This window comes from Peromyscus californicus, unplaced genomic scaffold (assembly GCF_007827085.1).
Source record: "Peromyscus californicus insignis strain IS unplaced genomic scaffold, ASM782708v3 Scaffold_6__1_contigs__length_162567912, whole genome shotgun sequence".
In the NCBI taxonomy this organism is placed as follows: domain Eukaryota; kingdom Metazoa; phylum Chordata; class Mammalia; order Rodentia; family Cricetidae; genus Peromyscus; species Peromyscus californicus.
Window position 1 is genome coordinate 149,703,823 of NW_026294584.1, and position 26,876 is coordinate 149,730,698.

At 43.3% G+C, this 26,876-nt stretch overlaps 1 protein-coding gene across 3 annotated transcripts in view; it reads right to left on the reverse strand.

Annotated features, from left to right (window-relative positions):
- Nucleotides 1-26,876, reverse strand: part of Eps8 (epidermal growth factor receptor pathway substrate 8) — a 173,059-nt gene that overhangs the window by 10,560 nt on the left and 135,623 nt on the right. For all 3 annotated transcript variants that reach the window (XM_052720242.1, XM_052720243.1, XM_052720244.1), the window contains 6 exons: nucleotides 23,653-23,801; nucleotides 19,614-19,797; nucleotides 15,931-16,064; nucleotides 10,292-10,400; nucleotides 9,335-9,478; nucleotides 249-474 (listed from right to left, as the gene is read on the reverse strand). In XM_052720242.1, the coding sequence (XP_052576202.1) occupies nucleotides 249-474; nucleotides 9,335-9,478; nucleotides 10,292-10,400; nucleotides 15,931-16,064; nucleotides 19,614-19,797; nucleotides 23,653-23,801 (946 nt within the window). The remainder of the gene's footprint in view (nucleotides 1-248; nucleotides 475-9,334; nucleotides 9,479-10,291; nucleotides 10,401-15,930; nucleotides 16,065-19,613; nucleotides 19,798-23,652; nucleotides 23,802-26,876) is intronic.

Sequence of the window (26,876 nt, forward strand, 5' to 3'; positions counted from 1 at the left end):
AATATGCAGGTAGCAAGTGACGTTCATGAGTCAATCCCAGTATGTCTGGTTTGAGCAAGTCTGCATTGAACAGCTACATCACAGGAGTACGTGCACAAACACACACCTTAGAGAGCTGAGAAAATGACCTGCTTCTCAGAGATCAAGAAATCGGGAGGAAATATCCATGAAGTATAAGTGGCTATTATTTACATCTAACGATATTTAATATGATCTGTGAAACTGGGCTTGGCCCCTAGGAAACTTACGGTCCACTGGGAGTTGTTTGTATCTCTGGCTGTCTCGCACAATGCTGCCCCCCCCACTGTCGCTGGAGCTGCTGTTCTGACGGGTGACATTTGCTGGAACTTTGGGCACAGGAACGGGTGCTGGTACAGAAGGTGGAAGGGGGACCGGAACGGGTGCTGGTGTTGGAGGGGGTGATGGGGCAGAAGGAGCATCAGTTGATCTTGGACCATATTCCATCCTTTGTTTCTACAAAAAAGACAATAATTAACTTGAAATATGTATGTGTTAATATATATATATATATTCATTGAATATATTGAATATATATGAATGAGGGTGTGTGTGTGTGTGTGTGTGTGTGTGTGTGTGTGTGTGTGTGTGTGTGTGTATGAACTTGGACTGGAAAATGCGGTACAAATTGACAGGACATCTCATTGGATATTTATTTGTAAAGTTGTCTGTGGCACTCCTTATGAATGTAGGCACATGTATGTACACTTTTAATCCAGTATGATATCAGTTATTAAAACCATCTCTGAAATACTCTACATATTTGTTCAAAGTCAGCATGTGAGTTAAAGAATGACAAGCTCAAACCAAGAGCAAATATACCATAATAATATAGGACAAGAAAACTAAGTTTGGACTTGAACTTACAGAAGACTAGGGTGGATTAAAAATACTCTGATGATTTTACAACTTAAATGAAGAATAACTTCAATGGAGTTGAAAGTCAAGAACATTCAGCACCACTTACTCCTGGCTTTAAATGTAGGCTACAGTCAAAGGACTTCTGCTGTTTACAGGAGTTTTTAAAGGAGCACTGTGTTGACTTAATGAATACAGGGGCTATGCTTTTAGAATAAGGAAGGTTAGACTGCTGTTATTAACTCTTTCATGGCGCAGCCCTTCCCGTCACTGTCTTCTTGCTAATTTACTCACATTAGAAATTTTCCTTGTTAAAAATGGGAAGACATAGGGTGGGTGGTTTTAAGGATAAAGGTACAAACAGTCCTTCGGGGTGGGGACATAGATCCATGGTAGAGCATTTGCCCAACATGCAGAAGGCGCTGGTTCCGCCCTTGGACCCACAAAAAAGAAAAGAAGAAGGGGAAAGGGAGTAGGAGGGATGGGGGAGGGGGAAGGCATGTGGGTGGGGATTTATAGTTTAAAAGGAAGATGTGGTAAATTATACAATTGGGCTATGATCAAACAATATTTGTGTATATTTCTTATTAAACAAAATATCCAAAGCTTTAAATATAGATAAAATAATCTAACAGATAACTACATGTAGAAGACTCCGAGTTCTCGAAAGGCGCATCTTTGCAGAATCAAAGATGCAAAGCTATGATTGAAGTGAAGTTTAAATACTGAACCATCATCATTCCAATTAAAATTTAAGGTTAGTGGATACAATCCAAGAGAAAACCTTTTGGAAGTCTGGGTCTTGTGTTAAGACAGTATTTACTTTTCACTTCTAAATTGGCCCAAATATAAGGCAACCTTGATTTTTTTTAAGCGAGTCCTTCCAGATTTCCAGAGATCAAAACCATAAAATACACACACCACACATTACTTTAAATTGTCACTCACAAAACAACACACTGACCACCAAGGTGCCTTCACAGGAAGAGAACTTAATACCTGTGGACAGCTTCGTGGGAAGGGACCCTTGGCCTTTGCTGCTGTTTCTTGAGGGCTCTGACTCACTCACCAGCCGATGGTAAGGATGGGAGGGGTAACATGCAGGGAAGGGCACAGCTGAAAGAGGGCTAGACAGTGCTGACAGCTACTGAGGGGCAAAGCGGCGAGCCAGGGGCAGGAGGAAGAGCCAGAGATGAACACACAATGGCCACAAAATTCGCATGAGAGGAACAGATTTCTGTCCTCCCAGTACCTGGTCCTAGAGACACTTCTAATATATTCAGCAATAATGCCAGAAATCATTGCTGTATTATTATAAACCCCACAAGATATTTCTCTTATATTTGGGCCAAAAAAATACCTAAAGCAATCAGAACATAGCAAACATCACCAAAAGTACTACTTAGCACACACCAAAGCCACTTAATATATATGTTTTATTCCATAGACAAGTGTGTCCTTTAATAGTTTAATGAAATCATGTCAATGTTTCAAAATTGTTCAGAATTTAAATGATGGTTTTTAAAGCTTATGCCAAAAAAAAAAGAAAGGCTACAAGCTCTCAGTGCCACAGTACGATTCATTTTTTTTCCTGCTTCCATAAAAACAGGAAGAGCTCGTGTTTTCTACCTGTGGAGTAATTCTGTGAGACGCTCGAGCCACTGCGACCGTGTCAGAGTGAAGCCCAGAGGCGGGCTCACCAGGCATTTGGGTCTCAGTTCATCACCCGTGCCTGCTGCACAGGGTAACAGCACCAACAGACCTCACTCAGCAATAGGTCAAAAACTGAAACCCCAATGAGGTTTCCAAAGCCGTAGAAAGACATTTTTCATGATTTATGCCAGAGTTATATTTACTTGCATATTTCCCTCTCCACCCAGTCTTTTCTGCCTGCCTCATGCCTTCAACCTCTGACTTGAAAAGGGAAAGAGGACCAGACCCACAAATCAGTGTGACTCACTCTGAAAGTCACTGAGTCAGTACTGATGCCTGGAAACTCTGTTCTGAGGCCCTCTCATCATCTCTGATCCTCTCTACCTACGGCCCGATGCCTGTTCTTCCTTCATATTCCCGAGCTTGGCTCTTCTTGTTTGGAGGCACAGACCAAGTGACTCCCAACATACCTCAGGTCATGGAAAGACTTTCTTGGGCATAGCTCATTTGGACCTTTTTTTCCTGCCCTGAGGAGGCCGAGACTCCAATCCTATAAGGAACCTTGGTCTGGGCCTTTCCCAGGGATCACCACTGAGGTCTCACATTCCACAAACCTCTCAGTTTATGGCAGCTGCATCACCTGGTGTGGACCCACTTCTGTATACCACTGTCACTTCCTGAGTCCCATCCATCATCTCTCACGGATGCCAAGCTCGGCTGCAAACAAAGCATCCTTGTGTGTTTCTCTGAAGGAAGTCAGAATGGCTCTGCTTCATAAGAAATGTACTTTCCTACTGACAACGAAGTTGGGGTGAGTCACTTTTCTTTAGTAACCAAAACTGAGTAAAAATTCTTGGGCATTAAGGTGACTACTGATTCATGCAAAGTCCTACTTCAGAGAGGAGATTATGCAAGTAAAACCCAGGCAAGGCACTGGCAGAGAACTGTTCTTAAAACTTTGTCTACACTGAATTGTACTTTTTTTCCCTTTAAATTTGGCCTCTCTGAAGTTCTGCAATGAAAACAGCACAGCTGGAATATTTGGAGGGTGTTAAGTCCAGAAACCGAATCCAAAAAAAATGATAGGAAGAAGAATTGCCAGGAGGGAACGGATATGAGTTACCTCTGACAGCTCGCCAAGTAATTGCTATTAGGAGATGGAGCAAATCACATTAAATGAGAAAATTAACACAGGAGATGGCATTGAAAGAATATCAATTATAATTTACATTCAAAGAACAGAAAACATGAACAAATTGGTTTTTTTGACAGCAAAATTACCTACCCACAAGTCAGGCAGCAAAGGAGTTTGTAAATACATAATTAATTCCCACACCTCTTTACTCATCTTCCAGCTCAACATGCAGAGTAAACAGCACCATGGAGTCACAATACCTCAGTAACAACTCTTGGAGCATTAAAGCATTATGTGAAGAGAATATGGTACAGGTTCATTTTATTCACAGATTAAAGAATACACTTAGAGTCAAACATAGAGAAATTGTGGTTACCAGGAATGGGGAGGTGGGCACAGAAAACGGGGGGAGGGGTCCTAGGACAGGGAATAGCAGATGTGGAGTGTGAACAGAGAAGCTGAATATTCAGTACAAGGGTCATATTTGATAATGGTGCATCAGAATCAGGTTTGCTAAATGAGTCGGCTATGGCTGCTCCAGGGAGAGTGGGTAGCTGCGTGAAATGATATATATGTTCATTCTGCTACTTTTGCGATGATTTTACTTTATTTATAGTGTATGTAATTTTAACACTGTTTGTGTGTATATGCATGTATGTATGCATGTATATATATGTATACATAAGTATACACACAAAAAATGTGCTTATTAAATAAAAATGATAGCCATTCTTGTTTAAGAATCCTGCCTCTAACTAATGATCCCTGATGGACCTCTGTAAATAATTCACAACAACTTTCAAGCACTATGTATTTTAAGGAAGCTGGCCTGGCTGAAGACTGTAAAGGTGATGTTAGCAAGACGGACATTTTCTGTCCAGCAGTATCAACATCTGGATAGAGTTTAAACGAGGCATGGATGAGACGGGCTACAATTGATACCGTTGGTGGTTTAATAGTTCACCTCTAGGAAATAGTCCCACTTTCAGCTTTGGGCTCTTTACACATGTACCTAGAGGATAAGAGAATTTGCTGACACATAGCCAGACTTCTAGTTCACAGCCAAGCACATGGCAACTGAGAAAATAAAATTCTTTCTCTGAGGGCACACAGCTAGTGACAGCACCAAGGCCAGAGTCCTCACCAAACGGCAGCAGGGAGGGCGGTCCACATGATTCCGTAATAGCCAAGAGACAGAGAGAAAGGGTGGTGGTGGGTTCACAAGACCTGGCAGCGGTTGGACAGTCCTCATTATTTGATCCTCCCACCCCCGTGGACTAAGAAAAACTATAGACATAATAAACATACAAACTCAGCATTTAACAACATACAGAAGATTCTTTAGCCCAGCTGTCGTGGTCTTAGAAATAAGATCAGGGGAGGAAGTCATTGCTGCTCCTCGCACAGCAGGGGATCCATGGGAATCAGTCTATCCAGGAGAGGGCCAGTGCTAGCCTGAGAATCAAGTAAGAAATACCAACAAACTTTCCATGGCAGTAGATTCCGGAAGAACAGAAAGCACCTGGGGGCCATCAGTGGCCCAGAAAGGAGACTGCGAAGCCCTAGGGGTTCTACATTTTAACGGAAAGACAAGCCACTTTTCTGTGTCCTTCAAAAGGCATTTACAGCTCTCTCCTGTGGCTTCACTGAAACACACACACACACACACACACACACACACACACACACACACACACACACACACACACACACATACTTCTCTATCACATCTCTTCCTCTTTAATTTTTAAAATGCTTCCAAAGCCATGGGGAGGAATCTGCCTTTAGCGAGCTGTTAAAACTCACTCCAAATGTGAGGATTATTAAATAACCTCGACTCCCGGGGACTTCATGTGACAACTCAACACCTAGTCCGTGCTGCTCCAGGTGTGAGGACAGCTGCTGTCAGAACAGAATCCCAGACAAAGGGTTTGCGACAACAGATAATGCTGTCCTTGGGTCTTCACTAGGAACTGCTCCCCCGAATCCTTCAGGATGGGAAATGGAACGGGATGAAAATGAGAAGCACAATCGTGTCCCTTGTGAAAACACCCAGTGAGTCAGAGAGGCTGTACAGAAGCAGTTCACATCCAATTCCTGTCTTTGGCCACTTTGCCAGTATGCACAGTTTTTCCCAAAGTATTAAAAACATGAAAGGACATATAAAATGCAAGAAATGGATTCATTGGGGGAAAAAATCCATTCTAAGAATGATGGCCAGTCAGAGTGACTGTTCTCAAGATACAATGCATGGGAGACGTGTTCAGAGATCGTATCCCTTTGCGTACTCATACAACAGAACCCTGCTTAAATGAAGAGCTGGTGACATTTCCTGAACCCTCCCTGGAATAACAAGAGTATATCAGGCATCAGCTCTGGATCCACATGGCTGGGTCCCAGGCCTGGCTTCACGCTGTTGTGTACCTCTGAGCCACGTATTTCTTCTGTGTTCAAGTCTGCTGTGTGGCATGTGCCTGCTTCATCAGGTTGTTGTGGGACTTCAGGGAGATTTGTGGGCAGAGAACTTAAAGAATTCTGGGCTCAGAATGGCCCAGAATTCATTGTCACTATGAAGCTGGCTCTACTGATCACTCAGCAGCTATCAAGCTGTGGCACAGCACAAAAACCTATACAGTGTAGTCCAGGCTGGCCCAGAACTCCTTTGGTAGTATAGATTGGTCTCAAACTCCAGAAATCTTCCTGCTTCAGCCTCCCAGGTGTAGTGATGATGGCTATGAATCACCAAATCTTGCTTTACTTCAAAGTTGTGGTATCATTGGGTGGAAGGGGGAAGAGATCTGTATGGATAGGATGGAAGTCACTGCTCTTCGGACAGCTGTACCAAGGACAGGGCAAAGCAACAGGTGACCTGGAGACAGGCGTGCTGCCAGCTTCTGCAAAGAAGCCACTGAGTGCAAGCCTTTCTATCACTCTTCCCATCGATATCAAGATGCTGGCACTGAACAATACATGAAGGCCTGCATGCCAAAGAGAGTAAGACGCGAACTCAAAAGCATCCCTGGACTGCTTGTTTTTTCTCAGATGCCTCTGTCTGAGACATCTAAGGGTGTCTGTGATGCTGTCATAGAGACAGATGGTTGGCTGGGATATGTTTCTGAAGGTTTTTCTTTCCCATGCTACTCCTCCTTTTCAGAACTATTACCAGTTCATTAAGAACAGGAATCCTTTGAGAGAAGAAGCAGTGATGTCACAGCAGGTAGGTAGGTGTCATGGCAGGCAGGTAAGGACACAGTGGGGTCACAGCAGGTAAGTAGGCTGTTTATTATGACTTACGAGATCTTTATTGCATTCACCCCAGAGTTTCCAGGTGTTAAAGGGGTAGAGAGTTTATAATACCTTTCAAAGGTAGGCACTCACCCTAAACTCTATACATATGGATAGGTGGGTGGGGGGAGAGGGAGGCAGAAGGGAGAGGAGGAAGAGAGGGGGAGAGCATGCACCACAAGCACTCTTCCCCACACATTTCTACAGTGAGACTGTGGGAACAGCCAAAACATGCAATCCTCCTCAGTGACCACAAATCTCTGTTTACACAAAGTTTCAGCAGAGACTCCTGGAACTTGTGAATACTTAAAAAACAACTCTTAATTGTGCCAAAGTTGACATAAATATAAGATGAGGTTCTGTGAAAGAACAGAATCAGGGAGAATGGGTGTTGTGTTCTCTCCAAGGACTATTTTTGCCTGTGGTGTGTATTAATCATTTGGGTTCATTTTAGCCAGAGGCAAGCTTGAAACAGGAAAGTCAACACAGTTTGGGCCAGGAGTCAAGCTGAAGTAAAAGGCAAGACGAAATAGCAAGCTGGTAAAGACGGAAGTCAGACTCCTTGGTCGGGGGTTTCAAGTGGGGCACCCACACAGAACACACGGTACTTGCAAGTTTAATTAAGTTACATTATTTTCAGTTTATCTGTTCCGAGGAATCATGCACACAAGCAAAATTCAATTTGAGTAATTGTTTTTAACATGTAAACTTAGACACTCTTGGATCTGTTTGCCCATGTGGCCTAAGGATATCCTTTATAAATAGTGCATGCTACTCTTTGTCATTAGTTAGAATGTTTAAAACTCCTTACTTCTCAAAGGGCAAATATTCCCCTTCTTGGTTTCAGACACACATTTCAAGCATATATGGCATCACTGTTAAGGATAAGATCAAAAAACTTTCAGGAAAGAGAGCAGAGGCTTGACACTCATCCTCTGGAGAGAGAGAGAGAGGCCCTTCATCATTATGCCAGTTGACCACAGCTCACACTTAGGAAAGGAGGAACTTACAGAAAGGAAGTGGTATGGAAAATTAAGTTAGAAAATTTCACTGCAAAAATCCATGGGAAGCACAGCAGACCATACCTTGAATAATTCAAATTCCTTCTTTGGCATCAAAAGCTAATGATAAATGATTGGCATAAGTAAGTACATACGTCACGTCAGTCCAGGAAAACAAAACAAAACAAAACACCAAGCACAGGAAACAGACTTCTACTGCCATTGCCTTACACCATGACAAGTTGTGGAAAAACACCAATGTTTGTCTTCTTTTTCTTTTTTGAGGCAGAGTCTTACTACGCCTTACTTAGCACAAGATGACATCGAATTCGTGATGCTCCTGCCTCTGCTCCCCAAGTTCTGGGAAATGGGTATGTGTCTCCACACTGAAGGATAGAATTCTTTATATCAAGGCTTGGCTCGTGGCTTAGTCTAATAAGGTCTAATAAGATCCTCTGGGAAGGAGCAAGGATCTACTGAAGACTTGAGTGTCGCAAGGCATTCCAAGTGCTCAGAGAACTCAGTGTGGCAGCCAGGATAATGAACTCTACTCAAGGCCTGCACACTTTGTCTTCTTCAAGCCTAGACCTGACCAACAATGAACTGCTTTACAGTATATCCCATGAAGCTGCTACACAAATCAGTGAAGCTAATGAAATCATAGTAAAAATGGAGCCTCAAGATTGAAAATTAAAAGACTCCTTCCCTAAGGCACGGGAAGGAAGCCACTAGGGTTCCGAGGCTGTGCATGAGAGTCCATGATTTCTAACTCCATTACAGGACCTCACTCCAGTGAGCCAGCTCAAGTGAGTACAGCTGCCAAAATGGATAGACTGACCAGGCAACCAATATCCTGAAACGGTGGTGTGTGTGAGCTTCGGGAAGTCTTCAGTGATCACTGGGAAGAGCCTGCCTTACCTCATCTACAACACAGACACAGTTAACCTTAATGTAAAGGAAGGAAAAACACTGTAACACCAGGACATATGTTCATACATGTGCTAAGGCATGCTGAATGTGAATTGGAGGCTGGCCAGAGACTGAACATTTAATAGACTCTGAAGGTAAAGGCTGTAAAAGATGGAGTTCTACCCTCCAACCAGTCTTACGGCCACATCAGTGGGCAAAGATAAAAAATTATTTTGTCAAAAATACTACAAATTGATATAAAAATGCATTCAGAGAAGTAGTAACTTATTGCTGAATATTTAACAGATTCCTTAGGAAATGAGTCAGAAAACGTGTAATTCTCTACTGTCTCTCCACGTTCCTCTTCAGTTGCTCTCAAAAATATTCAAGCTCAAAGTGATTAATACACAAAAGTCACTTAATTACTCTTTCTGGATATCCGTAAATATTGACTTTTGCCCAGAACCCAAGTTACCTGTATGGTATGTGTGTATGGGGGATCAGCACGCCCCACTCCAGATTCCGGGGGCCTCACGATATCCAGAATGTTATTTGGCACAAACCCAGAGTCTCCACCGGCATTCCGGACTTTCCACCACTGCTTCCTATCGTCCAGGATCTGTCATTATGCAAGGAACAAAAGAGCAATTCCAGTAAGAAAACCCACTCCCGGGCAAAGCTCAAACTTATTTCCCAATTTTAATCCAGGAAATTCTTTTTACTTCTGATAAGGGACTGAGAATGAACTTATGAGACTGAAATTCTTAGGAATTACATGAAGATTTACAATTATTGATATTTGCAGAAAACAGGTACTGTGACAAATGTATCCTGAATATATACTTGGTCCCTAGAATGTACCTGCATCATTTGAGGTACTCAAAGGGCAATAAGATGGCCATTCTGGAAAGTTCTATTGTTTCCATTCATGGAATAGAAAGGGAAAATACGAAAACTATTTTTAACAAAATGCTATGTATATATTAGGAAATGTACTCCAAAGTAAAACCTAAGAAACACTGTCCTTAATGTGATTACCAAATGGAGTGCTGGTGACATTTGTACAAGAATCCTCAGAGAAAGAGGAAATGTTCTCTTTGATTAAACTGTCATGATTTCTCTCCACTGAATTTAGACTTGGCCTTGGTTCCAAAATGAATGAACCCCAAAGAAAAGAGGGACAACAAGGCAAGCCAAGAAACCCACTTCCCTCTTCCACAGTGCTCTGTCTCTTACGTGAATGCACGGCACCGTTAGAAGGTCAGACAAACGAAGTAGCTGGCACTTCTAAAGAGATACAGATGCCCAGGATGTACCGTGTACAAAGAGACAATTTCGTGGTCTCAGTTTCCCTTTAGAAGGTTCAGAGACATATTAGAAGAACACAGCACATTTACTTTCTTAGAGGGATAAGAGGGTAAAAATCAAGTACCTCTAAGACGTCATCCTTCAGAACCGAGAGCTCACTGCTGTTCCTCGCCACAAAGTCATACTTGGATTTGGCGTATTTCTTGGTTTGTGTTTTGACTGAGTCATAACTTCTATAAAAAGAAAGGAAGAACTCTGTCATTCTACTAGTTTTTCTAAAGCCTGAGAACAGAAGTAAACACGAGGGCCAGTCCAACCCTTTCAAAAGTATGAGAATTAAAAGGAACCAGAAGGTTCTTCCTATTAAAAAAGAACAAACTGGGGCTGGAGGGATGGCTCAGCTAAAGGAGGGTACAGCTTCTGCAGAGGGTTCGAGTTCTATTCACAGAACCCACACTGGGGGCTAACAACCACCTGTATGTAGTGGGCAGCCATTCCAGCTTTGATCTGGAAGTTCCAACCCCCATTGAGGCTTCAAGGCGGGGCCAAGAGAGGGCCCTGAAGACCCGAGATACGGATGCGCTGCCTTCTCTTGGTTCCTGGACCCTGGACATTGGAGCTAGATCGAGCAGAGTTCTCCAGAGAACACCACCGGACTGCGCCACGCCTTTCCCAGACCCTGCAACCTACCTATCCCTTCATTTGTAAGTTATGCCACTAAATAAACCTCCCTTTTAACTACGTGGAGTGGTCTTAATAATTTCACCAATACCTGTAACTCCAACTTCAGGGGATCTGATATCTGCTTCTGGCCTCCATCTGGCACATATATGGGGTTTTGGGGGTTGGGTACGCACACATAAATAAATGATTTTTTTTTTTGGTTCTTGTTTTTTGTTTTTTTAGAACAAACTATTGCTCAGACAAAATAAAATGATGCAAAATTCCAAGGCTAGTTGGTACTGAGCCAAATCTAGACTCTAAACCCGTGAGCTATGTACTAAACACACATATTAAGGTCAGACATGGTGTTATATGCCTAGAATGCCAGCATGTGAGAGGCCAAGGCAAGAGGATCAGGAATTCAATGTCATCTTGGACTACACATCAAGTTGCAGGCCAGCCTAGACTACGTGAGATCCCATCTCAGAAAGAATGGGAAAATGCTCACATGAGAGTGACAATGATCTGCATACATACCATGAAAGGACAGAATATAAGTGTGAAACTAAAAGAGACTGAAGACAATGCCCATAGCACAACTTCACTTACTCAAGCAACATTTCATAACCAACTAAACACACTAAAAGTTATGTCTAGGGATCGTTCTAAAGGAACCTTTGCTCCGTTACTAAAAGTTCAAGAGAAGGGATCTCTCAAGGATATAGCCAGCAACCTTCTCAAGCAAAGAAGAAAGCACAATTTTAATTCACCGTAAGGTTTTTAAATTATAATGACTGATCAATGGGCCCAACTTTCTAAAAGGATATATTCTTTGAAAACCAAATACTACTTCGAATAATTTGGGATTAACAGATTTAACAATGTTTTTAATGTTACTTTTTTACATGTACAATAAAAGTTCATGTATTAAATAGTATTCTTATTTTCTTTATATCTGGCATAATGTTTCAACAATAAAACAATAATGCTGAGTCTGAAAGATTTTACTTCTCTACCTCCTCCAATCACATTTCTACATTTCCTCAGAAATTCTATGAAAAAGTCAATAGACTGAGGCCAAAGATGGCCATCCATCCCGGTTTTCTGGCATGCTGAGTCATACCTGGGCCCTCAGAGGCCAGGTCTGTAGAGCCAGGGTAACCCTGCATCCCAGATCTGCTCTGTCTCTCAGACTCTTATTCCACCAGACATGGGGGCCAGAGCAAAGGACGCCTGTGAGCTGTGCCGAAGACGACCAGTCATCTTCAGCATATTAAAACAAAAAGTGAACTTCTGCCACTAATAATTAAGCATTTTACACTTTGTTTTGCTGTTTAAGATGAGGCATCATACTGCAGTACAGCGTGGTGTAGTATTTATTATACAGTCCAGATTGGCCTTGAACTCAATGGGATCCTCTTGTCTCAGACTCCTGAGTGCTGAGATTACAGGCATGAACCCCAACACCTGCCTTGCTATTAATATGCAATAATCATAGTTTAAGGCTTGGATTCTAAATCCCTACCTCTACTGTGATAGTTTTGACACATATATATTTACAACATATATTTATATTATATTAAGATTACTAACATATTTATATTATATATAACTTACATATTTATATTACATACAATATAACTTATTATACATTATACAAATATATAACAATGTATATATTATATAGACAAGCTACTCTATATAACATATAACATATATTTATATTTATATTATATTAAGATTAGATATATTCTAATAAAAATGAGAAAATTGGGAAATAAAGAGATCCACCTATCCCAAAAGTTAGGAAAATAGTAATTTCAATTCTTTCTCTTTCTTTCCATTTCTCCCTTCTATAATTTGCAAAAGAACCACCACAAATAAGAGGGAATGGATTGTAAGAAAAAAAAAAACAGAAAACTTCCTGCAACTGAGTATGTGCATCTATCTGAATCCGTATGTTAAAAAGCTTTAGCCACCCATGACAATGCATACGAGGACAGGTTACAATGGGCCAGGTAAAGAATCTGTAGATAGTCAGCAACTGAGCTGACTTGGGTGTCCTGACAGATGGCACCTCTCAGCTGGGATCACTTTAAACTGGGATGGTTGGCAGTGACTGGGATCACTGATTTTCTATGTTGCAAAGAAAACGTGTCATTATTGCAAAAGCCATCAGATCTGATGTGATTCGCTCAAGGGTCTCAAATTTACTTTTGTGACTATGATTAAATGCAATTGGTTTCACATACAAGAAATGCAATAGGTACTGTGTGAAGTATATCAATTATTCGATCAGATCATCATGCCATAAGGTAGTTGATTTTTACCTTTCAGAGACTGATTTACTGTGAGCTGGTGCAGCTGATTAGACAGAGAAGCCCTGAGGTTACTGCTGCCTCTACATCTGCTGTAGTTTGTTATGTTTTTGGTTTTGCTTTTGAGATCAGGTATTGCTAAGAAGCTATGGCTGGTCTGGGAGTCATCATATATCCCAGACCAGCCTTGAACTTGGACATTCTCAAAGACAAATTAGAAATGCAATCATAATGTTAATCCTTGAAGTTCATAAAATTCTTATTTGTTCTAGATTTCTAAATTTACATTTTATTTCATTATAGTTACAGCATTACTTTAACTTTCTAAGTCAATTCTGGAAGATATGGTTGAAAGAATAAATCAAAGACATAGTTCCCTAAGATCCTATAAAGATCATACAGAACAAGGTGAGCTTTTACAGATTAAGAAGCACACTACCACAGTAGAGGCTAAGCCATGGGTAATGAGTCATTCTGTACCTTCCTGAGTCAGGTGACCTTGCAGGCAGGTAAAAACTGAAATGTTGGACACAATCATTGAGTCATTCAGTCCACCAAATATGTACTTACCTAGTGACTGCACGTGTATATGTAAGGTTACATACATGTGTGTATATGCTTCTGGAGACCCAAAATTGATATCCAGTGTACTCCTCTATCACTTCCCACTTTCCACATGGAGGGATGGTCTCTCCCTGAACCCAGAGTGCATCAGTTCTGGCTTATGTAGCTCACTAGCCCTAGGGATTCCCTGTTTCTGTCTCCCAGACGCTGTAAGTAGAAGGGGCCTCCATGTCTGCCCAACTTTTTTATGGGTTCTAAGAATCCAAAAAGTGCTTTATCCACTGAGCCATCTCCCCACTCACTAACCGTTTTTCAAATAATTAAAACTTATATGTTGGCATTTCCAAAATTCATTATTCATTGCTGACTTTTCTTTGAACTCAATTTAACATGTTACTGGTGCCCTGAATAACACCTGTAGTTTCCATGGATTACCTGCTGTCATCCTTAACCAAGCTCCTCCCACCTGCTTTTGAGACAGGCTATCCATCATGCATCCCAGGCTAGCCTGGTACTAGCTGAGGTGGCCTTGAACTTCTGACCCTCCAAGTGATTAAATTACAGGTGTGTGTCACTGTCATGGTTTTCTGTGGTGCTGAGGATCGAACCTAGGACCTTATGCATGCTGGGCAAGCAATGGATGACCTGAGCAATATCCCCAGCTCTCAGACTCTACAGGAAAATAATAAATTGAAAAACAATTCCATATAGAGAGTAGAATGCTGGGACACTCCACCAATTAAGTGAATGTGCATCCCTCTACGTCCCTGATACCAACATCTCATAATTTCTTTCTCTTCTGGTTTAGGCGGGTTTTTTTGTAACCTCAACTGCTGGAAAACCACATTTTTGTAAAAATGGGAACTTCATGGAGTTCTTTTATTTCTTCTAGATTTCCAATTCTCCATGTTTTGCTAAATCAAGCCTTTAAGAAATAAAAACACAAGAAGACAGTAAAAATGGAAAGGCATGGGCTCTATTTAAACAGTTAATTATAACCAGTGTAAGTACACAAAGAGAGAAGGGGGGAGGGGGGGATGGGGAGAGAGGGAGAGGTGGGGGAGGGAGGGAAGGAGACGGAGAGGCAGAGAGAGGGAATGAGACAGAAACAGAGGCTCACACTGTAGACCAGGTTAGCCCAGAGTATACTATATAGTCAAACCTGGCCTTGAACTCACCATCCTCATACCTCAGCCGACACAAGTGCTGGGATTATAGGCATATGCTGCCATACCTGGTTTATTCTGCTGGGATTATAGGCAAATGCTGCCATACCTGGTTTATTCTGCTGGGATTATAGGCATATGCTGCCATACCTGGTTTATTCTGCTGGGATTATAGGCATATGATGCTGCCATACCTGGTTTATTCTGCTGGGATTATAGGCATATGATGCTGCCATACCTGGTTTATTCTGGTGAGTCTAATATTCCATCTACAGGAGGGGATTTTTAGGTTTTGGATTTTGTTTTTAGTTTTTGGTAGATGCAGAAAAAGGTAGAAATTGTTTCCTTTATAGGTTACTGAGCTGGAAACTCTTTGAAAAAACTCGTTGTAGGGAAGTGTGTGCAGGTGAGTGCTGGCCATGGCATGTGTGAGGTGAGCTGTCCCCTTCTGCCTTGTTTGAGGCAGGGCCTCTTGCCCCAGGTTGCATACAAAGCTAGCTGGCCTTCTGGCTTCCGGAATCCTCCTGTCTCTACCTCCCAGCTCACTGAAGGAGCTCTGGGCTTGCAGACATGTGCTAATATATCCAGTTTATGTTAGTTCTGGGTGTCAGAACTTGGGCCTTCCTCCTTGTACATCAAGGACTTTACTCACTGAGCCATGTTCTCCGCCTGGGAAAGCTCTTTGGAGACTATCTGGTGGAAACTAGCGGAACAACCAGTGCTTTAAAGATAATTCTTGCCTCTTACTATACAGATCACAGTCAGAAGTACCTTCTAACAGAGCAAAAGTCACCCAGTGGGATTTGCATTGAGAATCACAGACTAGAGGGCCTGACTCTCTTGTGCGCATCAAAGCCAGTTCTATAAGGAACTATGGAAACCTTATCAAATCATTAAGAGACAAAACCTTTAAAGAAATAACGCAGCAAAGCCCGCACCTACCCCACCTGTCCCTACCCTCCCATCTCCCACCCCACCCCCGCCTCCAACCCTACTAGCCTAGTCACCTATAGCTACCCACAGAACTCCCTATGGCACGCGCTGAGTGTTACCTATCTACATGGCGATTAGGAGTTGACTTGAAAGCCATGGCGGCCTCCCCTTGATCCAGATGCGGCCCTCTGTTGTACATGCTGCTATTGAACGCGTACCCATCAGATGGAGAGTAGTCGGACACACTGGAATGCTGGAAGACAGAATTACATGGGCATGTCACCAAGCACCGCTGGCATGAGCTCCCCGTCAGTCAACCCTGCCCTAGACTGTAACCGGTTTCTACTGTCATGGCGCTGCTCATTGTGCTATTAGGCTGTGATACAGGGCAACCTCTTTTTGTCATCAGTGTACAGGTTAAATCTTAATTCTGAAAATATTAGATACAGAAGCAGGAAGTGCTTTCCTGAGGAATTTCAGCAGTAGAGGATTCTGATCTCAGAAAGACTTTAACACTGTAAACAATAAGATTGGAAGATGACCTTTAATCTTTGCTCCCTGTGTAAGGAACGCAGTCAGCACTCCAGTGAAGTGAATATCATCACATGACGATTCCTTGTTCTGTACTATAACGGAATTACATCACTCTACTTCCTTCATCTTTAAAAAGCACCCCAAACACCATTTTAAAATCTGTTACCAATGGCTGGACCGTTACAGCAGTCACCGGAAATGTACAAAACACTGTGACCTTGTTAGTCAAGAGCCCAGGAGGAGAGATCTCTGGAATCGCTTCTTTGCTGTGGACAACACTATTTAGACCACTGGCTGCTACAGAGGGAGAGTTGTTGCCTGTGACCTTTGAGCGTGGTGGCTTTAGAGCCACAGGGGCCACATGCTCAGACTATGAAACACAACCCAACAGTCAGCTCCAGATTTCACAGGGTTTCCATATGTGAAAAGAAATGGGGGAGAGTGTACTGGATGCTGAAGCAGATGAGCATCCTGGAGTTTGCATGATTTGGGGGTTCACTGCGGCTGGAGAGTCACAAGAGTCAATTCTAATGAAAAGGCTGGTGAGAACAAGCTGAGTTCATCCACAGGCAATGTCTCCAGTGGACCAGTGTGGATGTTAAAAACCACAATCACATATCCACCTGGAATATATATCGGCAAGCAGATCCTCACAAACACATACAAACAGATACTTTCCAGCCATTTAAACTCCTGGGACTAGCCAACTCCATTAATCATTTCCCCAAGAACCAGCAGAGATGTGGAATTCAATTAAAAACTCAAAGGCTTGAACAACTGGGGCCAGAAATTGCTAGAGTCATTCCCACCTTTTGCCCATTTCCTGGGCAGAACAGTTCCTGGCCAGTACGAAGTCACAGGTCCTGAGAGTGACTGGGCATGCCAAGAAGGAGGAGATGGAGGCAAGTGAGTACGTGGTTAACTACACAGCCTGGCTGAGGCCGCTGAGGGTTCAGGAAGCAGGGAAGTTGATAGTGTCACCCACCCTCATCACTTGATGTCATCTATGCTGCTCGATTCTAAACAAAATCACCTGATCCTGAATTGCTCAAGACTTGCCGTAAGTGCATTTATCATAGCAGCAATAAAATATAATAGTCTCTCCTAGCAAGATCGCGCTTCGCACGCACTTTAAGTCACCGTCAGCTGCCCCCCCCCCCCCCCCCGCCGCAAAATCTCAACCTAGCAAGCATCCCTCACTCTATCTTCTTAAGCCTCTGCATGGCCACTTAAATCACAAAATGGAAACTATTTTACAGCAGGAAGATGACAGCTCATGAGCAGGGAGGATCCTCAATAACTCTTCTTTTAAAATTACAGGTTGAGAGTAGACAGGCGTATACACTCACAGCCTAGAACACACTTACTGTTCCCTCCTTAAGCACAGGAACTGTGAAAGGGCTCACAATGGTGTGACTTCCCAAGGCACACATGATTAAGTGGCGTATTTTCTTGTGTAAGATAAGAACACCACAAGCTGGACATTTCTGTGACTCAAAAACACCTGTAACTATGGCAACCCAAATGAATTACCATTTCCTGTATGCTTGTATTCCCCCCGCCCCTCAACACACACACAGCTGCTTTCCAAATAGAAGAGAAATTCAGTCATGAGGTATGCACTATCGCACTCAGGCAGGGACATGTGCTACTCAGTCAGTGACCAGAGAATGACATCACCGTCATCAGGCATTTAGACGAAAGGCCAGGTATGAAGTCTAGCTTTCCTTTCCACACAGCCAGAGGGAAAGCAGTCACATTCACAGAAAGAGGACTTCAAAGACATATTAGCTTTAGTTTTAAAAATTCTGGATTGTAACAGATTGCCTTTTAGAGAAAAATTTGTGTTTGTGTGTGTTGTGTGTACATACATATGTGACGCTGAAGGTGACACCAATGGCTTCTCATATTGCTCCCACCTTATATTTTTGAGTCAGGGTCACCTACTAAACCAGAAGCTCACCAATGGAGTAAGACTAGCCAGTCAGCAAGCCCCGGGGATCCTCCTGTCTCTGCCTCCCCACCTCTAGGATTCCAGGTACGCATCACACCTGACTTGATCCTGAGGGGTGGGTGACTGGAGCTGGGACAGGTCCTCCTGCCTGCACACAGGCTCTGTACCTGCTGGCTGTCTCTCCAGCCCACTGAGTACAACAAATTCCCTATATAACATCACTGTCCAAAGAACAATTTTGTCCAAGGGAACAATTTTAAGTAATTTAACTGATATGAATGTTTCTTCTTAAAAGTGGTCAGAAATACTGTGATTTGCTAACGCCTTTCCTCATATAGTGTTTGCCAACTACAAACCCACTCCTCAAAAGAATTTTACAGGAATGACTTGGACTTCAGGAGTATCTAGTTGCCACTCACTGCTGCTTTTTTATGTGAGTCCTTACCCACATGGTTACACGGGTTCTGAGCATCCCATCTGTACTTGGTTCAGCTTTAAATACTTTCCAATAGGGAAAAAAAAACCATCACAGAAAAGCCATTTTTCAAGAACATCATACTATATACCCAATTTCAGTCCTCTCATTTGCTCCCAGGGTTATGTTCTGAAGCTTCATCAATAATTGAAAGATGAAATATATGGTATGATCTTCTGCAGATGCAACATTGTTGTGGTCATTTGTCAGAGAACTAAAGTCCACATAAACCTTGCTGGTCTACATTCTTCCAAAGATTAGAACAGGAGGGAGCTGGAGGGAGCTGGAGGGAGCTGGAGGGAGCTGGAGGGAGCTGGAGGGAGTTGGAGGGCAGTCACAGTCAGGGAGAGAAGAAGGCAGCACAGAAGCAGAGAGAAGAGCAATAGGGCAGGGGTGGGGGTGGGGGCAGGGGTGGGAGCAGGGGTGGGGTGGTGCCAGGAAGAGAAGGAGGAAAAGAGGAAGAGAAGGAAGGAGGAAGGGAGGAGGGAGGAATTATGGTATTTGTGAAAGCTGATTAGAATCAACAGGGTCTAGGTTCAGGGAACTGCCTTGAGGGTCTAAAGATGGGAAAGGGAAACCGAACAGACAGTGCTTGAGGGCAAGCTCCTGACAGAGAAAAGGGACAAAGAGGACCCACTGAGGAAGAGAAAGAGGCAGAGAGTGAGTCAGCTGGGGCAGGGGAAGAGAAGGACCTAGCGACCATCATAAACACAAGAAAGAGCTGAGAGAACTCAGAGCAGCACAGGAGAGGGTAACATTTAGTCACTGGTTCTAGAACAAGTGTGATGACTCCCCGTCACCATCACACCATCCGCAGAAATCAAACGCGGGCTCCTGACCTCTGTGGACAGTCGCTTGCTGTCCTGTTTGCGTTGGTGCTCTGCTGCATTAGCCACGGACTCGGCCAGCTGGTACATGCCCTGCTCCGTGGGAGCACCCATGAAGTTCAGCATCGGGGGCTCCCAGCCATTGCGGAACCTCGGAACGTAAGGCGGGATGAACTGTTCTTTCGGCCACTCTGCTCTGTAGGATGACATCGAGTTTGTACGTTAAATATTGTGTTCTCAGTCAGAATTCCTTCCTATGTGGATAGCCAAACACAAAAACAACTCCATTTCTCAGGAGGGGGAAGAAAACCTATTTGTGCCAGTCGCTCACACAAATAAAGTGAAAAAGTGACTCAATTCTGCTGTACGATCCACTTCTCTACTTTGTCTTAACTTTTCCTGAAGCCTGATGCTCAGCCTGGGTGTAGGTTTCTTAACGTTGTGCATGGGAACAGAAATGCAGTAAGCATTTAAAGCGGGGGACCCAGCAGCATCTAAAGTATTCTCCAGTTCTCCCCTCCCCCTTTAAAACTGCAGGGTATCTCTGAAAATAGAAACATCCAAGACTGTTATGAAGGGTCATGATTTTTTTTAACTGCAAAATTTCCTAAAATGAAGCAGATGACCAACTTTGTAAATTAAAAGTACCAGCTTCATTTTAATTAGGAAAGTCAGCTACTCTGCAGTCGCCAACAACACCCACTCAGCAGCTAATGCCACTCGAGAGACGGCTCACGCAAGCTCTGTGTCCTTCTCAAATCACAGGCGAGGCGACCACAGAGACTCCAGCTTTGCTTTCTGCTCTGTGTCCTTTGCCTTACTTTCCACAGGTGACATGTTCTTCTGTGACAGGCCTGCTATGATGAAATGAGGCCTTTTCTTTAACTTACTTATTTGGTACCTTCTTGACCCTTTTCCTTTCCATGTGTTTTTAAATCCACGTTTATTACCTAATACCCTTAATGAGGACTAAAGTGACCGATGGCTTCCTCCTGTTAAAACCTTTTACATCCTTCCTTTTGATGCAGCTATTTAAACCACCATTACATTCTCTGATTTTGTGGTCGGGCTCAAAACAAAGTCACTGAAGACCTCAAGCTATTTTTGTATTCTATGAGATATGACAGATTTAATAAGCCTTATGGAAAAAAAAATTAAACCTGGCCTAGGCTAGTCATAACATCACAATCAGCATAAATCTAACATTTTACAAATGTATTTAAGCCGCTTTAACACAGTATAAGACATAAAATAAAGGTTGGAGAAGAGTGGTGGTACCTCACACCTTTAATCCCAGCACTCAGGAGGCAGGGGCAGGTGATCCCTGTGAGCTCAAGGCCAGCCTGGTCTACAGAGTGAATTCCAGGACAGCCAGGGCTACTCTGAGAAACCCTCAAAAAACCAAAAACCGGCCGGGCGGTGGTGGCGCACGCCTTTAATCCCAGCACTCGGGAGGCAGAGCCAGGCGGATCTCTGTGAGTTCAAGGCCAGCCTGGGCTACTAAGTGAGTTCCAGGACAGGCGCAAAGCTACACAGAGAAACCCTGTCTCGAAAAACCAAAAAAAAAACAAAAACAAAAACCAAAACAGACAGACAAATAAAAAGGGCTGGAGAGATGGCTTAGCAGTTAAGAGCACTGGCTGTTCTACCAGAGACGATCCAGGTTTAGTTCCGGGCACCCACAAGTAATTTCAGTTCCAAGGGACCCAACACCTTCTTCTGGCCTCTGTGTGTACCAGGCATGCATGTGGTGCATATACATACATGCAGGCACTCACATATAGACATAAAATAAAAGCTACTAAATTTTTTAATGAAGATATAAATATCATGAAAACTATAGAGTATGATCTCCTGATGCACGGATATTATAAATAAGTACACAAATAAAGAAAAATAGTATTATAACACGAAAAGCAGTGCATAGCACTTTAAGGAATTTCAGTTTGGTAAAACAGAGTGCAGACTACATTCCCACATACACAGTAGCCGAAGTCCAGCAAGTAAGCCGGACTGTCTTGTGTGTTTCAATAAAAGAGCAAAGTGATGAACTGGTCCACATCTTTTAGGGGACAAGGACAAACTTCCAGAGACTAGTTGCTAAGTGGTCAGGACACTGAGTTATTTGCTCTGCCCAGGGAAAGAAAAAGCATTGGTCAAACAAAGCACACTAAGGGGTATCCCGCGAAGCTGGAACTGCCGGATGGCCAGCGCTGCTCGGTACGTGTCAGCTTTTGCTAACAGTTTGTCCTTCTCCATCTCTTTATTAACAAGTGATGGTGATTCCAAAACTAGCTCCACATCTCTTTTCCAGTGGGTGATGGTTCTAAGCCAAGAGAAAGCCGATTACTACGAAGCCAGTGCTACACCATTAACACCCCCCCCCCACCTCTATCCCACCGCACCCCAGGCTCCTCCGCCTCTGGCTACTTTTGTCCCTAGCCATGGTGGCCCCAGCTAGCAGACTGATCTCTGAAAACAGCTGCATGCTAGTGCAACTGGCAGCGCATTCCTGTAATCCTAGAACCTTCCGAGGCTGAGGCAGGAGGATAACAAGTTCAAAACTAGCCTAGGCAGTTAACTAAGCAATTTAGCAAATACCCGTCTCAACATTAGAGAGAGAAAGAGAGAGAGGGTGGGGGGAGGAGAACAGGGACATGGCTATGTCACACTCTTGTTCACAAGGTTGGTCACTCTCCACAGCCTTCCGAATCTGCTCCTTTAGCACAGCTGTGAGGCCGTCCTCACCAACCCCACTTACATCTGCATGTCTTCTGTTTTCACGCCATTCCTCTTCCAACCTTTCTCCACGACTGTCCACTACCCGAGGTCCCTCCTCCCTCGTCTCTGAACCCTCACTGTGTCTTGTCTTTTGTGCTTCTCTGTCAGCTGCTCTATGGTCACGGAAGCCCTCCACATCCTACTGGAAGGCCGCCGCCACGGGACTATGAACCCCGACTCCGGAGCTTTGTCACTTAAGATGTTATGTGACTTTAAGGAAATGTGTTGGCCTTTCTGAGCCTTATTTCTTCATCTGTGAAACAGAAATAACAACCATATCTCTATAAAACCCATGGAAGAACACAGAGTATACACTGTGTGCTTGTAGATGTGTGTGTGTGCGCTTGTAGATGTGTGTGGTGTATGTGTGCCTGTAGGTGTGTGTGTGTGTGTGTGTGTGTGTGTGTGTGTACACCTATTCCCACTTGGATTGTTAGATGCTGGCTTGAAATGCCAGCTCTTCCTGAGAAATAGATGTCCCTCTCTCTCTCTATCCTTTTCCGTCACTCCACCGGGCAGATGGGTCACAGTCTGCTTATGTCATGCTCCTCCCCTTCTGCACACATTATACTTCCTTTATCTGGCAACGTGGTTTTAAGTTTTTTTAATTTTTAAACTTACATTTATTTAGTCAAATCGTGTGTGTGTGTGTGTGTGTGTGTGTGTGTGTGTGTGTGTGTGTGTATGTGCGTGCGCGTGCACGTTGGAGGGGGTGTACACATGCCATGGCATGCATCTTGGAGGTCATAGCACAACTATGTTGAGTCAGTTCTCTCCTTCTACCACGTGGGTTACAGGGATGGAACTTGGGTTCAGGGTTGGCAGCAAGAGTCTTTACCTGATGAGCATCACCCTGGCTCAACTTGACAACAAACTTTTCTTTTTTTTCTTTCTCCCCCCTCCCCCTTTTTTTTGTGGTTTTTCAAGATAGGGTTTTTCTGTGTAATAGTCCTGGCTGTCCTAGCCTCTGCTTTGTAGACCAGGCTGGCATCGAACTCACAGAGATCTGCCTCTGCCTCCTGAGTGCTGGGATTAAAGGCATGTGCCCCCGCTGCCTGGCAACAAGGTTTTCAATGACATTGATTTCTTCATCCCACAACATGTAGTTCTTTATACAAATCTTACATAACTGTCTCCCTGGTTTAGTGCAACAGACAGAGAGTGCTCAGAGCATCCCAGGTCCTAAATGCTGAACTTTCATACACTTACCAACAGACAGAGAGTGCTCAGAGCATCCCAGGTTCTAAATGCTGAACTTTCATGTGCTTACCTGACTTTCAGCCAAGTCTCGCCCAGTGACATCCACAGCTGCCGTTCATCTGCAGTGACTGTATAGTTTAAAAAATCAACTGTATCTTTAGTCAACAGTGGGCTCAGTACTGAACTGGCCAGTTCAGGACCGCCTGTTGCCTGGACCACCTAGATGGAAAACAAACCTTTCTTAGCAAGAAAATGATTATTTGTATACTCTGAACTTTATGCACAAAATCAATTCCAGAATTAAGCATTATTTCTATATGTTTGAATTAAAAGTTGATATTGTATAAGATATTAGAGAGTGAAAAATGGTTTCTCACTGACTTATCCAGAGTGAGGGTGCATTACTGTATAAACTTAAATAGTTTAAGGATACTCACAGCACCTACATACTGGCTATATGCATCTATTACTTTCCTGTGAAATACTAATGGCAGTGCAGAGAGCACTTATCTGCCTACTTAACCGTCTGTAACTTCCATAGCTTTCTGTTATTGAAGAGACACCAGTTGCAAATGGCAAATCTGTTATGCCAACATTGGAAACTATGGATCCAGAACAAACACTGTGGAGAGGGAGGGAAAGAAGCCTTCGTCAGCAGTTCATGCTATGCCTGTGGAGGTGTGTAAAACTGAAAAGGCGCCAGAGAGAGAAAGAGAGAGATAGGGAGGGAGGGGGGAAGAAAGGGGGAGAGGCAGGGAGAGAAAAGAAACAATGGCAAACAGAACCCCCCAACTCCACAGAATCCAATTCTAGTAAGTTTCCCTGATTTGATAGGGACAATTTAATGGTCAGCGGGGAAACAGGTGCACACTTTGATAAGCAAACAACACCAGTGTGTGTCTGAAAGCAGCTCCACATTTGTCTCACTGTAGCAATGTTCTGGCTGAGGGAAGGTTGTTATCTTGTAGCAGACAGGCTGGATAGAGACTTTGTTACAGTCTGGCCTTCTCAGAGACATGCTTCAGGAAGAAAGAGATTTTTTGTTTTTGTTTTCTTTTTTTTTTTTTTTAATGCTTTTGAATGGCTATAGACTGAGACAATGTTTCTCAGGTCAGGGGCTCTGGGTAGGCCACGCTGTTTTGTGGCTCTATAAACACAGGATTTTCTAGTAAGCCTGCAGACCCTTCCTCCATTACCCAGAATCCAACTCAGGTGTCACATCTTTTGGGAATCCTTAATACCAGCATGATTCTGATACAGGGCTCACCTGGTACCCACTGTCCTCAAACAACTGGTGCCCAGAAGTGACAGGCTACATTGTAACATAAAGCTTATCTTCTTTTGATTTAACTGACTTTAAATTGCAGAAGACACAACATTGGGGAATCAAAGCAAATACTGAAAGATTGTGGGTGAAAGCCTTGAGCCAACTCTTCGGTGAACACAACGCACCTGACTAGCCAGCACTACTACAGTTTCTGTTTGGTTTTGTGCCTTTGGATTTTTAGTCAAGGTCTCACTTTGCAGTCTACACTGATCTTGCACTTTCTATGGTGCCCACTCTATGCTCAAACTCACAGCAAATCTCTTGTCTCACGCTCCCAAGTGCTGGGAGTACAGGTGTGAGCCAACATGGCAGGTTCAGTTCTTTTGGGGTTTGTTATTTCAGGTTTTCGAAACAAGGTCTATGTAACTCAGGCTGGCCTGGAACTCACTATTCTACCCCAGCCTTGGAAGTGCTGTGACTGAAGGCGCATGCACCACTGCGCTCAACTCTGTGACTGCAGCTTTCCACTCCCAGCCCAAAAGCATCTGCAGAAAGCATGCAGAGATGACTAACAGAGTGAAGGAGTAGAATGCTGTACCTTGTGGGTTAGCAGAGGGGAAGGAGACTATAGGAAAAGGGTTAAGAAATTCAGCAGACATGCATACACACCCATGCATTACCGCCATGTCTGTGTGGCACAATGAACATGGAGAGGAGAGACTTGCAAGCAAAACACTCCACATTGCCTCACTTATAGGAAGCCCTAAATGCATGTCCTTCCCCAGCTTCCTGACCAAGTATAATGTCTACGGCCCTGCACAGAGCAGCAGGATCGTGATGGTGAGAACACTGATTTGTTGTCTTTTTGGAGAAAGGCAAAGATAAAACTGGTAGATATTTTAAGACAGGCAGCTGATCACAGTGGTTAACTGAGTTGGGGACATGACTTGAGATGGCTATTAGATACTTGTTTCAGACTTGTGAAAAATAAAAGTCATGGCAAAAGCTGCTTGATAAGCATGTGGTAATACCAAGACAGGATCAAATTTGACTTTGTTAGTGAGCTAGTGTTGATTTCTTGCCATTTGGATGAGATGGATCTCATTGTTTTATTGTTTCTGTTGCTTTTATTTTTGAGATAGGATCTTACTGTTTAGCCTTGGATGACTCTCAACTCACTGAGGAGCCTAGGCTGCCCTTGAACTCCTGATTTCCTGCCCTCAGGCTCTGGAGTTTGGAATTACCAACTGCCAGAATCAAATTTAATTTGTTCTAATTTTTTTTTAAGAGTTGTTCAATAAGACTAATTCAACAATACCTAGGTTGTCAGAAATTCACTATAGGACACCATACAGACACACCCAGCAACGATTAGGGTTGTCTGGACAATAACAATAGAGGTTCACCCCTGACTGCTGAGCAGTCACCCCACATCCACGCTGACAGTGCTACTTAGTCTTGTCTGTTTGTAAGCAAAGCTGGACTCAGACGCTCCCTCCGGCTTCCCTAGTCAGCTCTGGGAAGGCAGCGTGACTTCATGCCTTATTTTCTCTGGTTTTGATTAACATTAAAGAACTCAACTACACAATTTTTCACGTTCTAAATCCAAATTAGGAAATTTTTATTTTGTATGACTTTATCTTTCTTTATTCTTTAGGGAAAAAAATCACATACATGATAGAGCAATCACATACTGCGAATAATTTCCATGCTGCTTTGTCATTCCATTAAAAAAAAAGCAGGCTGGAGAAATGGCTGAGTAGTGAACAGCAAGTATGGTGCCCCCAGAGGACCTGAGTGAGGGAGGGCCTCACAGCTGCTTCTACCTCGCACGCGCGCGCGCGCACACACATGCATGCATGCACGCACACACATGCATGCACACACAAATACACATAAGTAAAACAAATACTTTTAAGTCATTTATTCTTTGGTTAGAATGAACCACTTATAGCCACTCTACATGTTCCTTCCTTGCCTTGTAAAACCTAGTACTTTTGTGTGTGAATTTCTAAACATGAGTCCAC